The following is a 13,842-nucleotide window of genomic DNA, read 5'->3' as shown; positions in this document are numbered from 1 at the left end:
TGGGTGGCGGTGCTGACTGTCGAGGGGACCTGGGGAGCCGAATAATGGGCTCTGCCTGGGCTGGGTGGAGCTCAGAGAGGGGATATGATGGGTTGGGGTTTTGTGGTAGGGTGGGGGGCGGGAAGAGAGGGGCCCGGAGTTTGGGCGGAGTGTGGGTGGAGGCCCGGAAATGGGGGCACAGGACCGAATCTCCCCGTGCCTCCTAAGTACTCCCTCCCCAGGGGCCTCAGCAGTGGCCTGGGGGCAGAGTCCTGACAAGCAGATAATGTGATGTGACAGATTAAGACCTCCCCCCCTCCACTCCCAGCGCCCCCCCCCCCATGATGGCTGATTAAAGGGCTTGCCCTGAGTACTTAGCCGCCCCCACTTTCCCTTTCCTCCCCACGTGAGCCTGGGCTTACAAGGAGCCTCAGCCAACATGGAGTGGGGAAGGGAGAGCCTGGGACCTGCCCTGTAGAATGCCTCCGCTATGCTGGGAGCTGCCCCGAGGTTGTAGGTGGAGGCACCTGGTCCCTCACTGCAGGTGCCCCATGAGTCCCTTCCCTTCCCCAGGACAGTTGAATTGCAGTGGTCAGTCACACACTTAGCAGGAGCCAGACCCCACACTAAATTCCTCACATACTAATTCACTGGGTCCTCACAACAAGCTTAGGAAGCGGGAATCGTCAGTGTTAAGTTACAGAAAGTGAAATGGGGGGGGGGGGGGCTGCTTAGGGCCTCCAGCAAGCCATCAGCATTTGTATCCAGTTCTGTGGGCTCCCTCTGCATGTGTCTGGGCCTCAGCATCCTCTGTAAAACAGGCCTGACGCTAATGCCCACCCTCTGGGTTAACAAAGGCTGTGCCCCAGTGCCCAGAATAGGACCCAGCCCTTGTCAGGACCCCAGGAACACTTGAAGAAGGATGCAGGTGGCCAGATGGCCATCAGGTGACACTGACCAAAACCTAGCTACGAGCTCCACGTGGCCTCGCTCCCCCCTCATCCCTCTGGGCTCTGAGCAACTTCCCCAGGTGGTGGTTTGGGTTTTCACTCCAGCCTCAGACTTCCTTCCCCAGCCCTAGCCAGCCCCCGGATGTGGTGGCAGAGTCACTACTGTACCGACCTCAGCTGCCCCCAGCAGCCCTTTACGGGGAAGGGGGGCTTGTCTTGAGGCCCCCATCCCGCCCTCCTGGTCTGGACCATCTCCCCTGGGATGCCTTTGGAACTCAAAGCCAGGCTTTGAACCCTCAGTGAAGGGAGTGGGGTGGTAGCAACTTGAGTGGTGATCTTGGATGACTTGGAGGAGTCACTTTGCCCCTCGGGGTTCAGTTTCCTGAGCGTAAACTAAATGGCAACCACTCTTATTATTAGCTGGGGAGGAGAAATCAAGTCTGAATTGTTCCTGACCAGGCTGGAAGAGCTGTTTTAGGACAAGCCTGGTGCGTAGTAGGCCAGCATTCAATGCTTGCTGGATGACTGATTAATGAACATACTCCTAAACATCTGAGGGCTTGAGCCCACCCCTTTATCTCTGCCAAGTACAGCAATGGCCACCACCTACTGAATCTCAGCTGTGTGCCAGGCACCATTCTGCAATCTCCCCACAAAGACTTCTGGGGTCAGGAGCTGATGGAGAAACAGGCTCAGAGAGGGGAAGCCACCTACCTAAAGCCACACAGACACATGCACGCTGTCCCAGAACAACCAGTTCATCTAGGGGGTGGGGAGGGTGTGGTGTCTTCCCTGGTTGCTATGGCCCTTTGAGGCACCCCCGGGTCCGAGGCTCTTGGCTCTCCTGAGGGCTGGGGCAGAGTGGGGCGCCAATTGAAGGGAAACTACACCCCTTCTCCACCCGTGTCTTACTGTCCCGGCTCAGACAACCCAGCCCAAGCCCCTCCAGTCCATGCACTTCATCGAGGTTGGGGTTGCCAGAGACAGACATGAGGCAAGGTCCTTCCGCCCATCTGGAAGCCGCTGTCTTCCTAACCGTGTAATGGGCTGCGGGATCTCTACTGCACCCCCTCCACCGAGCGGGCATGGGGGTGGGGTAGACGACGCTCAGAGATGAGGTAGGCCGAGCCCAGAGAACCCTGAGCGGGCTGGACCCGACACCAGTTTCCCACCCTTTCCCCTGCGGTGGGCGCCGGATGCAAGCCCGGCTAGATGGCCCCCTTCCTTAAAGGGCCAGACGCCTCCGCAGCCCCGGCCTCCCCGACCGCTGATGGGGGTGAGTGGCTCGCCCCTCCTCTCTAGCTCAGGGAAGAGTTAACTTTCCAGACTTGGGTGTGTTGGGGGTCGGCATCAGTCCGGGATCCCTGCCCCGCGTCTCGCACCCGAGACGCCTGGGCCCGGGGCGGGGCAGGTGACGCCCCCACTTCGGAGGTGCCGGGCCTGCCCTCCCCTTCCGCCCCCGGCCCCCCCGGAAGGCTCCGCCCCCTCTGACGTCACCGAGGCCCGCGTGGATTGGCCGACTGCGCCATCGCTCCCGACACTTCCTCCTGGGCCGCAGCCGCAGAGTTAAACTTTGGAGGGGGAAAAAGAGCCACGGGCTCCCGGCGCCGGGCGACCCTCCCTCCCCACCCCCAACCGCCGCCGGTAACGCCCCCTTCTCCGCGGCCCACGACCGAACTTTTCTCCAACTTCTGAGACCCGTGAGATTCCCTCCTTAGCACCCCGGCCCTCGGGATCCCTTTGCCCATCCCCGGGCCCGTCGGATCCTTGGGATCTACTCGATCCCCGACTTCCTATCCTCACCCCCGAGGCCTGGTGAATCCCTCGAGCCCCCTTCTTCACTGGATCCTCGTCTTAGAGCCAGTGGGTTCTGGGATCCCCCCTGCTCCCTTTTCAAGCCTTTCTCTCTCCAAGGGGCTTTTTGATCCTGAGCTCTCCTGATCCCTGAGATCCCGACCTACTAGATTTTCTTGATTAGTCCTCTTTCTTGGACTTTTTCAATAACTGGATCCCCTCAAGCCATTAGATCTCTCCTTCATGACTCCCGGGTATCTGATCACTAGATTACATTTCTTTAACTTCCCAGGGTCCCGCCATCCGCAAGTGCCCTCAACCTGCTAGATTTCTTTTCTCGTATCCCCGGGATTACCGCGCTCCCAGCACCAGCTTCAAGCGCCCTCGAATCCAGCGGCCCGGGGCTCCCGGGCTCGGGCTCCTTCAGCCGGATCCCGGGTGGGCGCCGGGCGGCCGGCGCCGGCGCCCGGTCCCGGGACTCCCCCCACCTATGGCCGCCTCCCCCTCCCATCTCGCCGGGCTCCCAGGCTCTCCCGGGCCGGGGTCCCCTCCGCCCCCCTGCGGCTTGGAGTTGCAGTCGCCGCCACCGCTACTGGCCCAGGTACCAGCTCCGAGCTCCGGGGTCTCCTTCCACATCCAGATCGGGCTGACCCGCGAGTTTGTGCTGCTGCCCACCGCCTCTGAGCTGGCCCATGTGAAGCAGCTGGCTTGCTCCATCGTGGACCAGAAGGTGAGGGGAAGGGTTCTTCCCATCCAGCTTGGGGAGAGGTCTGGGTGGGGGGTGATGGCAGGGGTGGCCTGGAGCCTGGCACAGGGGAAGGGGAAGAAGGAACATTAAGCCTTGGGTGACTGGGTGTGTGTGGATGGGGCATTTAGTCCCCTGTTGCCTCTTCACCCCACTAAGCCTTTGAGGGAGGCCTGAGCAGGGGTGGGGTGCTCCAAAGTCCTCCCCAAATTGCATGTCCCTGCATGTAGTTGTTTTCTGCAGCTAGCAGGGAGTAAAGGAGGGGCCAGATAGATGTAGAGTGGGGAGGAAGGGGCAGGTGGGCCAGCAGATGGGGAACCTCCCCAATCAAGCCCATCCCCTACCTCCCATTTTGTGGAAACAGTAGAAATTGAAGCTGAGCTGGCCATGGCTATCGGGTGACATGTGTGGGTGTGGGTGCCTGCGCTAGCTGCCAAGGGCAAGTGAGGTCTCAGAGCCCAATCTCTGCCCCCCACCCCAGGCCTGAGCTGTATGTAGAGGGGCTGGCACCTCTTTGGATCCCCTAGAGGCTCTGGGGACTCTGTCCCCTCTCCTAATCACAGTGTCCCCACCCCCTCAGGTCTGATTCCAGCCTATTAAAATGGGCCTTCCCCAACCCCACCCTATTCTTAGTTTTGGATACCAGGGTCATCATGGCGGGAAGCTGGGAATCCTGGCAAGAGGGATTCAGGTAGAACTCAATGTGTGAATTCTAGAATGTTAAAAGTTAGGTTAGTGGGCTTCTCAGTTGTTGGAATTCTAGATTGTAAAAATGTTAGAATATTAGAATTCTAGATTGTCCAAATACACAACTGCTAGGTAATTGAACACGTCTGACATTAAAGTGTTCAGGGGCACCAGGCTGGCTGTCAGTAGAACATGCAACTCCTGATCTCAGGGCCATGAGTCCCACACTGGGCATAAAGATTACTTTAAAAAAAAAAAAAAAAATTAAGTGTTTAAACATTAGAATCTTAGCTTGTTGGGATACTAAAACATTAAAATGGTAGAATATCAGATTCCTGGGTTGTTGGAATCCTAGATGTTAAAATGTTAGAATTTTGGAATGCTGGGCTGTTGAAATCCTTTAATGGTAAGATACTCAAATGCCCAGAACATTAAAATATCAAACTGCTGCTGATCCAGATTATTGAAATCCTAAAATATATCATGATAATACATTGGAACCTAAGATTTTATATATGTATAATCATATCATGTGAGCATGTTGGAATCCCCAAATGTCCAAATTCCAGAATCTTCTCAGACCCCCAGAAATGAATTCCTTGGGCTTCAGAGGAACATTGGGAGCTAGGCGTACTCCCCTATTTTACAGCCTAGAGACAGACCCCCCCGACACACACATACACAAGCAGTCAAGGCCCAGGCAGTCCCTGTCACCTGTGGACCCTCTCCCAGCAGACAGGAATATGGGGCTTCCTTGGCCCTTCCACCAAAACCCCCAAACCCACAGGTCCAGTTTTCACACCCAACTCAGCCTGCTCTTGGGGCAAACATATGGGGTGGGGGTGGGGTAGAGGGCAGATTGTCCCCTGAGTGTAATTTGTCTACTGCCCAAATCTTCAGCCTCCTCCCTCAGGCCTCACCCCAGTTTGGTTTTCTATCCTTTATGTCCAGGTGTGGCTGGGCCCCATTTCTTCCTTCCAGCTGCTCCACCTGGGCAGTTTCACTTTCTGTTCTACCAGGTTTCATTTCCGCCCCCCCCAACCCCTGCTAGGGACACCTGGGTCTTTTGGACATTGGGTGGGGGGCACCCTTGCTACCTCCAGCTCCCTTGAGCCTAGCTTTCCTGTTACCCCTCCTCTTCCACCCCCTCCCTGAGTCCTAAGTCCCCTTCTTCCAGCTGGCCCCACCCCAGTGCTGGGCCTGGAGCCAGGTAACAGGGACAATAGATCTAGGAAGGAAGCTGGGGTGGGGTGGGGGCATAAAGGAGGGGGTGTTCACTTAGCACCCCTCCTTCCCCCCACCCCCTGCAAATTCTACTAAGTGCTCGTGCTCCCAGAGCCACACTCCCTCCCACCTCAGCTTCCCAGTCCAGCCACCAAACTCCGCTGGCGCCCCTCCCCGCACACCTGGGGCCCTGGCACCCTGCCCGCGGGAGCTGTGAGCTGCGCTGCGCTTGGGAGGCAGCAGGCAGGAAGCGCAGGGCTGCGGGGTCTCTGTTTCCGGGGGAAACTGCGGGCCCTGCCCTGGGAGTGTTCTAGACAGCTGCTGAAGGCAAGCGCAGAGCCTTTGAGCCTTTCCGTGACCACCTCCGTCTCTCTCTCCCGCCCCTCAGTTCCCGGAGTGTGGCTTCTACGGTCTTTACGACAAGATCCTTCTCTTCAAACATGACCCCACGTCGGCCAACCTCTTGCAGCTGGTGCGCTCTGTTGGAGACATCCAGGAGGGCGACCTGGTGGAGGTGGTGCTATCTGGTGAGCGTTGGAGGCCCGCCTGGGGGTCTGGGGGTGCAGCCTCTAGCGGGGGCAGGACATCTGGCGGAGGGAGAGGAGAGGTGGGCCCAGAAACACGTTTTTAAAGTCAGGGCCAGTGGTTCAAAGCCTGGTTGCAAGTTAGTCCCCTATGAGCTACCGCCCCAGAATGGGTGAATATATAGCTTGTGCACACAATGGAATTTGCTCAGCACAGAATGTAGGCAATGTCCAGCACCACGGGTGAATCTCACAAACTTAATGCCAAAGGCAGATGCTACGTCAGACTCCGTATTGTAAAATTCCATTTATGAAGCACAGAGATGGATACAGTTAGGAGTGAGGGTGGCCAATGCCCTTTGAGAAGGTGCCCTGTTCTCCATCTCGGCAAGGGGCATCGCTACCATCACCTGCGGGGCAGGAGGGAGATCTCTGAGGATTGATTTAAACTTCCATTTATTTATCAGGATGTTGGTGACACAGTGTGTGCAGTTTGACAGTTCGGTGAGCCATGCACTTGAAATGTGTCTTTTTCTAGATGTTTGTTCTACTTTGATAGAGTTGTTGTTTGTTTTTTAAGATTTTATTTATTTGAGAGAGACAGACAGACAGTAGAGCAGCAGGGAGAGGGTGAAACAGGCTCCCTAAGGAGCAGGCAGCCCAGTGAGGGGCTCGATCTCAGGACCCTGAGATCATGACCTGAGCTGAAGGCAGATGCTTAACCTACTGAGCTACCTGGGCACCCCAATACAGAATGTTAAATATTCTGATGCCCATGCCTCCATCCCACTGAAATGCTAGATGAAATCAGACTCAGATGCCTTGGTGGCTCAGCAGTTGAGCATCTGCCTTCCGCTCCAGTGCCTGGTGGTCAAGTCCAGCATTGGGCTCCCCGCAGGGAGCCTACTTCTCCCTCTATGTCTCTGCCTTTCCCTCTGTGTGTCTCTCATGAATAAATAAATAAAATATATTTTTTTAAAGAAATCACACTCTGAAGGGTTAGATGAAGTCTGTACCTCACTATTTTCAGCCAGAACCTAGTCACCCACTGGCTGTTTGCATCTGAGAGATGAGCAAACTCAGCACCTCAAAGGAGTGGACAGCTCAAGGTTCTTCTTGGAGCACGGGGGATAGGAGGGTACCTGCCTTATTCTTGGCTGCATTTCCACCCCCAGCCCTTGCATAATGCAATGCTCAGTAGAATGGGTTGAATGAATGGATGGCAATTAGCAGAAGTTTGAATGTATGGCCCTGGTGATCTTTTTCAGGTTTTAAATACCCTCATGGAGGCTGCCAACTCTTGGATTTGTATTCATCCAGGTCTCCCTCTGATAAATCCAAATCTTGGTCATATAGCTTGTCTCCCTGACACTTTTACTTGGCAGCTCTAGGCATCTCAGATATGGCCTGTCCAAGACAGAAATCTTGATTTTTGTCATCCTTTCTTCCAGCAGTGTTCTGCACCTTGGTGAAGGTCATCACCATTCACTCAGGTGCTCATGCCCCAAATCTTGGGGGCATCCATGACTCCTCCTTTCCTCTCACCCATTGCTTGATCTGTCATCGAAACAAGTGGTCTTACCTTTAGCATACATCCTGAATCTATTTCTTACTACCTCCTCTGGTCCCCCTGCTTTGAGTGTTACAGTAGCTCGTAAGTCAGATCATGACACTTCACTGCTCAGAATTCTCCCATGGCTCCCCACTACCCTTGGAACAAAATGAAACTCCTCAATATGGCCTTAAGGCTGTCCATGATCTGGCCCCTGGCAGTTCCCGGAATTCACCTGCTACACTGTCCCCCTTATATTTTTTTGTTCTTGCCATGCTTGCCTGTTCTCTGTCCCTTGAACAAACCAAGCCTTCCTCTCATCTCCAAGTCTTTGCACTGGCTCTCAGTGCCTCCTTCCCCACCTCTTTTTCTCATAGCTAGCTTCTTCATGTTATTTGGAGTTGAGCTTGAATGCTATTTCTTCCAGTGTCTGAAATTTCCTTATTTGTATGTTTGCGTTCCCTGTCTGTCTCCCCCAAACATGTCAGCTCCCTGAGAGTGGGGTATAAATCTGTCTTGTTCATAACTTTACCCAGAGTGTATAAACAGTGCTTGGCACATAGAAGAGAGTCCCCTTTCTGTTACACAATAACAAGGAAAAAATCTCAATATTAGACTGAAATTCGGGGGGGGGGGGGTTGGGGTAGAAAAGAGAATTAGTCCAAAAATGAAATTTTAAAAGCTAACAGGATCACCTGGGTGGCCAGTCGGTTAAGCATCTGCCTTCAGTTCAGGTCATGATCTTAGGGTCCTGGGATCAAGCTCCACATGGAGCTCCCTGCTGCTTCACCCTCTCCCTCTGCCCCTACTCTCACCCCCTGCTGGTGCTCTGTCTCTCTGAAATAAATGAATAAAATCTTTAGAAAAAATGTAAAAACTAGCATTTATTGAGTACTTTCTATGTTCTCTGTTTAAATAGCTCTGGTTAGGGATCCCTGGGTGGTGCAGCGGTTTGGCGCCTGCCTTTGGCCCAGGGCGCGATCTTGGAGACCCAGGATCAAATCCCACGTCGGGCTCCTGGTGCATGGAGCCTGCTTCTCCTTCTGCCTGTGTCTCTGCCTCTCTCTCTCTCTGTGTGACTATCATAAATAAAAATTTAAAAAAAAATAATAAATAAATAAATAAATAAATAAATAAATAGCTCTGGTTAAATTTTTTTTTTTTTTAATTTGTGCTTGGTTTGGCAGCACATATACTAAAATTGGAACGATACAGAGAAGATTAGCATGGCCCCTGCACAAGGATGACACGCAAAAATGTTTTAACATAAAAAAAAAAAATACAGGGCACCTTGCTGACTCTGAGTGTGCAACTCTGGATCTCAGGGTTGTGGGTCGAGCCCCACATTGGGTGTATAGATAACTTAAAAATAAAAACTTAAAAAAAAAAGAGCACTGTGAGTTTTCCATATGTTGATTCATTTAGCCTTTAAAAAAAGAATCAATAAAGAATACTATTGTGATAGTGGGCATGTTCTTTCCTGGATACCTGCATGCCTCATACCCTTACCTCCTTCAGGCTTTTGCCCTAATGACACCTGAAGGAGGCCCTCCTCAACCACCTATTTAAAATTGGACATCCTGTACTTTCTCTCTCTCCCTTAATTTTTCTCCTAAGCACTTATTGACTTCTAGCTTGTTGTACATAAATTTTTTGTAGTTGTAATTTATTTCTGGAATATAAATATATATATTGCATGTAATATACAAATATACATATAAATTACATTATATATTTTAATAAATTATGTATAAGCATACATAATACATATATGATATATATTTATATACATTTTACATTATGTGTAATCTAAATATATAAATATACATAATGTGCAAATTATATATTTTATATAATTTATATATAAAATTTATATATTATATATAATTTATTATATTATAATATATTAATATAATATATATTATATAATATATAATATAATATAATAATATAATATATTATATAATATATTATATTATAATATTATAATATTTATTATATTTATTATATATATATTTTTTAATTTTTATTTATGATAGTCACAGAGAGAGAGAGAGAGAGGCAGAGACACAGGCAGAGGGAGAAGCAGGCTCCATGCACCGGGAGCCCGATGTGGGATTCAATCCCGGGTCTCCAGGATCGCGCCCTGGGCCAAAGGCAGGCGCCAAACCGCTGCGCCACCCAGGGATCCCTATTTATTATATATTTATATATATATAAAATTTTACCCTGGGGAAAAGTGCCAAGTTATATGTATAGAGATAAAGAACATCAAATGAGAGCATGCAAGTGTCTGTTTCGGCTGACTTGTGTCTTCCAGGGTACCCAGTTTATATTGGTTTTCAATAAATATTTGTCCCATTACTGAGACGAATTGCTTGAGAGGCTTTTTTTTAAAAATAATTACTTGAGTATAGTGGACACTTACTGTATATTTTATTACTTAAACATTTCCAAGAGGCAGTAAGTACAGTACTAAAATCGTGAACTTTGGAGCTACACTGGCTGGGGTTTTTCTTTTTTTTAAGATTTTATTTATTTATTCATGAGAGACACACAGAGAGAGAGAGAGGCAGAGACACAGGCAGAGGGAGAAGCAGGCTCCATGCAATCCCGGGTCTCCAGGATCACGCCCTGAGCCAAAGGCACATGTTCAACCACTGAGCCACCCAGGCATCCCAGATTTTTAAAATATATTTATTTGACAGAGAGAGAGAGAGAGAGAGAGAGAGAGAGAGAGAGAGGAGGTGAGCAAGAGAGCACAATCAGGGGGAGGGGCAGAGGGAAAGCAGAGTCTGGGCTCAGCAGGGAGCCCCATGTGGGACTCTATTCCAGGACTCTGGGGATCATGTCCTGAGGCGAAGGCAGATGCTTAACCAGTTGAGCCAGCCAGGTGGCCCCTTTTTAAAAAAAAAACAAAACATTTTATTTATTTGAGAGAGAGAGAGAGTACATGAGCAGGTGAGAGAGGGGCAGAGAGGGCGAAGCAGACTGAGCAGAGAGTCCGATACAGGGACTTGATCCCAGGACCCTGGGATCATGACCTGAGCTGAAGGCAGAAACTTAATCGACTGAGCCATCCAGGCACCCCTGGGTGATTGTTAAATAAGAATATTTATTTTCGGGCAGCCCTGGTGGCTCAGCAGTTTAGCGCCGCCTTCAGTCCAGGGCCTGATCCTGGAGACCCGGGATTGAGTCCCTGCATGGAGCCTGCTTCTCCCTCTGCCTGTGTCTCTGCCTCTCTCTCTCTGTGTCTCTCATGAATAAATGAATAAAATATTAAAAAAAAAAAAGAATATTTATTTTCTTTGTTTTGGTTGTCTGCCTCCCTTATTAGAGGCCAGGCAGGGAATTTGTCTTTTGGTTCTGTGTGGTGTCCCTAGCATCTAGAACAATGCTCAGTAAATGTTTATTGGATTTCTATTTTGAAGATGAGACAACTGAGATACATAGGTATTTGGTCTTTTCTCTAGATGCTCAAGCTCCATCCTAGACCAAGTAATCAGCAACTTTGAGGGTAGGACCCAGGCATGCGTATTTTTAAATTTTATTTTTAAGTGTTTAATTGTGGGGCACCTGAGTGGCTCAGTCAGTTAAGTGTCTGCCTTCAGCTCAGGTCAGGATCCAGGCTTCCTGCTCAGGGGGGAGCCTGCTTCTGCCTCTCCCTCTGCCTGCAGCTCCCCCTGCTTATGCTCTCTCTCTCTCTCTCTGCCAAATAAATAAAATCTTTAAAAAAGTAAAGTAAAATACTTAATTGTGAAATATATATAAAATTTGCCATCTTAACCATTTTTAAGTCTCTTGTTAGGTAATGTTAATTACATTCACACTGTCATGCAACTATCTCCAGGAGTGTTTTCATCTTGCAGAACCGAAAATCCGTACCCACTAAATAACTCCCCAGTCACTGGCTTAGGTGTCTTCCCAGTGGTGACGCTGGGATTGGAACCCTCTAGAGTATAGCATGCGAGCAAATGAAGGAAGGCAAGATGAAACCCTTGCCGCCTGGAAGCTGGTGAGAGCCCCGGGAACGTACCCCGCTGCCCTGGCTCAACCATCCACCCCCTCCCTGCTGCCTGCAGCTTCGGCCACCTTCGAGGACTTCCAGATCCGCCCGCACGCCCTCACGGTGCACTCCTACCGAGCGCCTGCCTTCTGCGATCACTGCGGGGAGATGCTCTTCGGCCTGGTGCGCCAGGGCCTCAAGTGTGATGGTGAGGGTAGAGGGGCTGGAGGCGGGGCCCAGGGGCAGGGGGCGGGGCCCAGGGGGCGACAGGGGTGGAGCTCCTATATAGGAGGCGGGGCTTCGAGGGAGAGGTAAGGCCCAGAGGCGCCGCTTGGGGGAGGAGTTGGGGGCGGGGCTTGGGACGGGGCGGGGCTCGGCTCTGGAGGTGGAGCCTGAGGTGGAGCTCCGAGGGAAGGGTTAGTAGGGAAGGGTAAGGCGCCGAGCTTGGAGAAGGGGAATGTGCCCAGGGAAGAAGGTGGAGCCTATATAACAGGGAACAACCAGAGAAACAGTCAATAGGAGGTGTATATTAAAGGATATTTGAAACGAATTGGCTTACAGGATGATGGGGGCTGGCTAAACTACTCTGAAATCCGGTCAGAAAGGGCAGCCGGTCAGAAAGGGCAGCCTGGATTACCCAGCAGACGCAGAAGCTGCTATCTCCAGGCAGAATTTCTTCATCTGGGAAATCTCAACTCTGCTTTTTAAACCTGTCAATTGAAACGGGCCCACCCAGGTTAACTAGGATACTTTCCCTCACTTCAAGTCATCTGATGGTGCACTTAAATCCCACCTACAAAATATCTTTACAGCAACCCTTGCATTCGTGTCTGAATTACTGGGGCTGCCAGCCTAGCCAGGTTGACACATAAAGCTGACCATCAGAGTTCGCTCCTTATTGACCAGGCACCTCAGTGTGCCAGGGCTGCCATAACCAAATACCGCAGGCCGAGTGGCTTAAACACCACATATTTATAACTCACAGTTCCGGAGGCCGGAAGTTTAAGATCCAGGTTCAGACAGGGAACCTTGGTTCCTGGTGGTAACCAAGCCATCTGCCTTGCAGATGGCTGCCATCTCTCTGGGTAGCTCACATGGTGTGTGGAGACACAACAGTTTCTCAAGTGTCTCCCTTTTACAAAGACCCCAGTAGCATGGGATCAGTACCCCACCTTTATGGCCTCATTTAACCTTAATTACCTCCTTAAAAGATCATTTTCAAATACATTCACATTGCAGGTTAGGGCATCAACATACGGATTTGAGGGGATGACCACATGTTCAGTCTACAAGCACTCATACACATGTCCTTAAACTATACTTTTAAATTTTTTTTAAGATTTTATTTATTTTTTATTTTTATTTTTTTTTTTTGTTTATGATAGTCACAAAAAGAGAGAGAGAGAGAGGCAGAGACACAGGCAGAGGGAGAAGCAGGCTCCATGCACCGGGAGCCTGACTGGGATTCGATCCCAGGTCTCCAGGATCGCGCCCTGGGCCAAAGGCAGGCGCTAAACCGCTGCGCCACCCAGGGATCCCTCTTAAACCATACTTTAAAAATAAAAATAAAGGGGTGAACACATAACCAAAATGTCTCAAGATTCCACAGGTCCACTCTTCCCATCTTTGACACTTCTGAGCAAGAACATTGAGATCTCACCTTGCCTGCAGATGAAAGCCACATAGCTGCCTTGACTATACACACAGCAGTTGAAGACCATCCATTCCATGAAGGCTATCTGCACCTGCATTGACTGTTCAGTGTTCTCTTATGTTCCATCATCTGAGAATCTCCAGCTTCGTGGTGGTCACGCTTATATGGAAATCTTGAGTCTTCAGTGCCCTGTGTTGCAGATGAGCATTGACTGGGATTATTATCAGGCAGCCCTAAATATGCCGATGGCATTTAAGGGCTCTAAGGATGACAGCCACATCAGACCTGCAGAAAACCGATTCAGTGCGTTCAGAGCTGCTGTCAGTACTGCCATCATGCACAAACCATATCCAACTCTTAATGTCTTGGCATATGTAACCATCACTGCGCAATGTCATTAATTTTTTTTTTAAGAGGGAGAATGCACATATGCACATGATAAAGGGGGAAGAGGGATAAATAGAGGGAGAGAGATAATTTTAAGCAGGCTCCATGCTTAGCAAGGAGCCCAACACAGGACTCAATCTCAAGACCCTGAGATCATGAGCTGAGCCAAAACCAAGATCCAGACACCCAACTGATTGAACCACCCAGGTGCCCCTTGTGTCATCCATTCCAATGGACATCCTTAGCACAGACTTCATTGGCTCAACATCATAGATGATGGTCTTCGTTTGTGTGGTTCCAAAGGAATCACAAATGACTGTTCCTAATGCCATTAACACCT

At 50.4% G+C, this 13,842-nt stretch overlaps 1 protein-coding gene and 1 non-coding gene across 4 annotated transcripts in view; both read left to right on the top strand.

The window, feature by feature from the left end:
* Window positions 1-2,430: 2,430 nt before the first annotated feature.
* PRKD2 (protein kinase D2) overlaps window positions 2,431-13,842 on the top strand; it is a 35,344-nt gene continuing 23,932 nt past the window's right edge. Inside the window, exons 1-4 of one of the 3 annotated variants that reach the window (XM_072755397.1) lie at window positions 2,431-2,573; window positions 3,364-3,453; window positions 5,768-5,906; window positions 11,538-11,669. In XM_072755397.1, the coding sequence (XP_072611498.1) occupies window positions 11,630-11,669 (40 nt within the window). In that variant the 5' untranslated portion in view covers window positions 2,431-2,573; window positions 3,364-3,453; window positions 5,768-5,906; window positions 11,538-11,629. Of the gene's footprint in view, window positions 2,630-3,015; window positions 3,454-5,767; window positions 5,907-11,537; window positions 11,670-13,842 lie in introns of all 3 variants that reach the window. The other 2 variants (XM_072755405.1, XM_072755392.1) reach the window with 2 other exon arrangements.
* Window positions 8,627-8,736, top strand: LOC112931587 (U6 spliceosomal RNA). The gene has a single exon (XR_003237336.1). It is a non-coding gene; the product is annotated as a U6 spliceosomal RNA (small nuclear RNA).

This window comes from Vulpes vulpes, chromosome 1, assembly GCF_048418805.1.
Source record: "Vulpes vulpes isolate BD-2025 chromosome 1, VulVul3, whole genome shotgun sequence".
Classification (NCBI taxonomy): Eukaryota; Metazoa; Chordata; class Mammalia; order Carnivora; family Canidae; genus Vulpes; species Vulpes vulpes.
The sequence above is the reverse complement of the archived record's forward strand: the minus strand, read 5'-3'. Positions and strand labels throughout refer to the sequence as shown.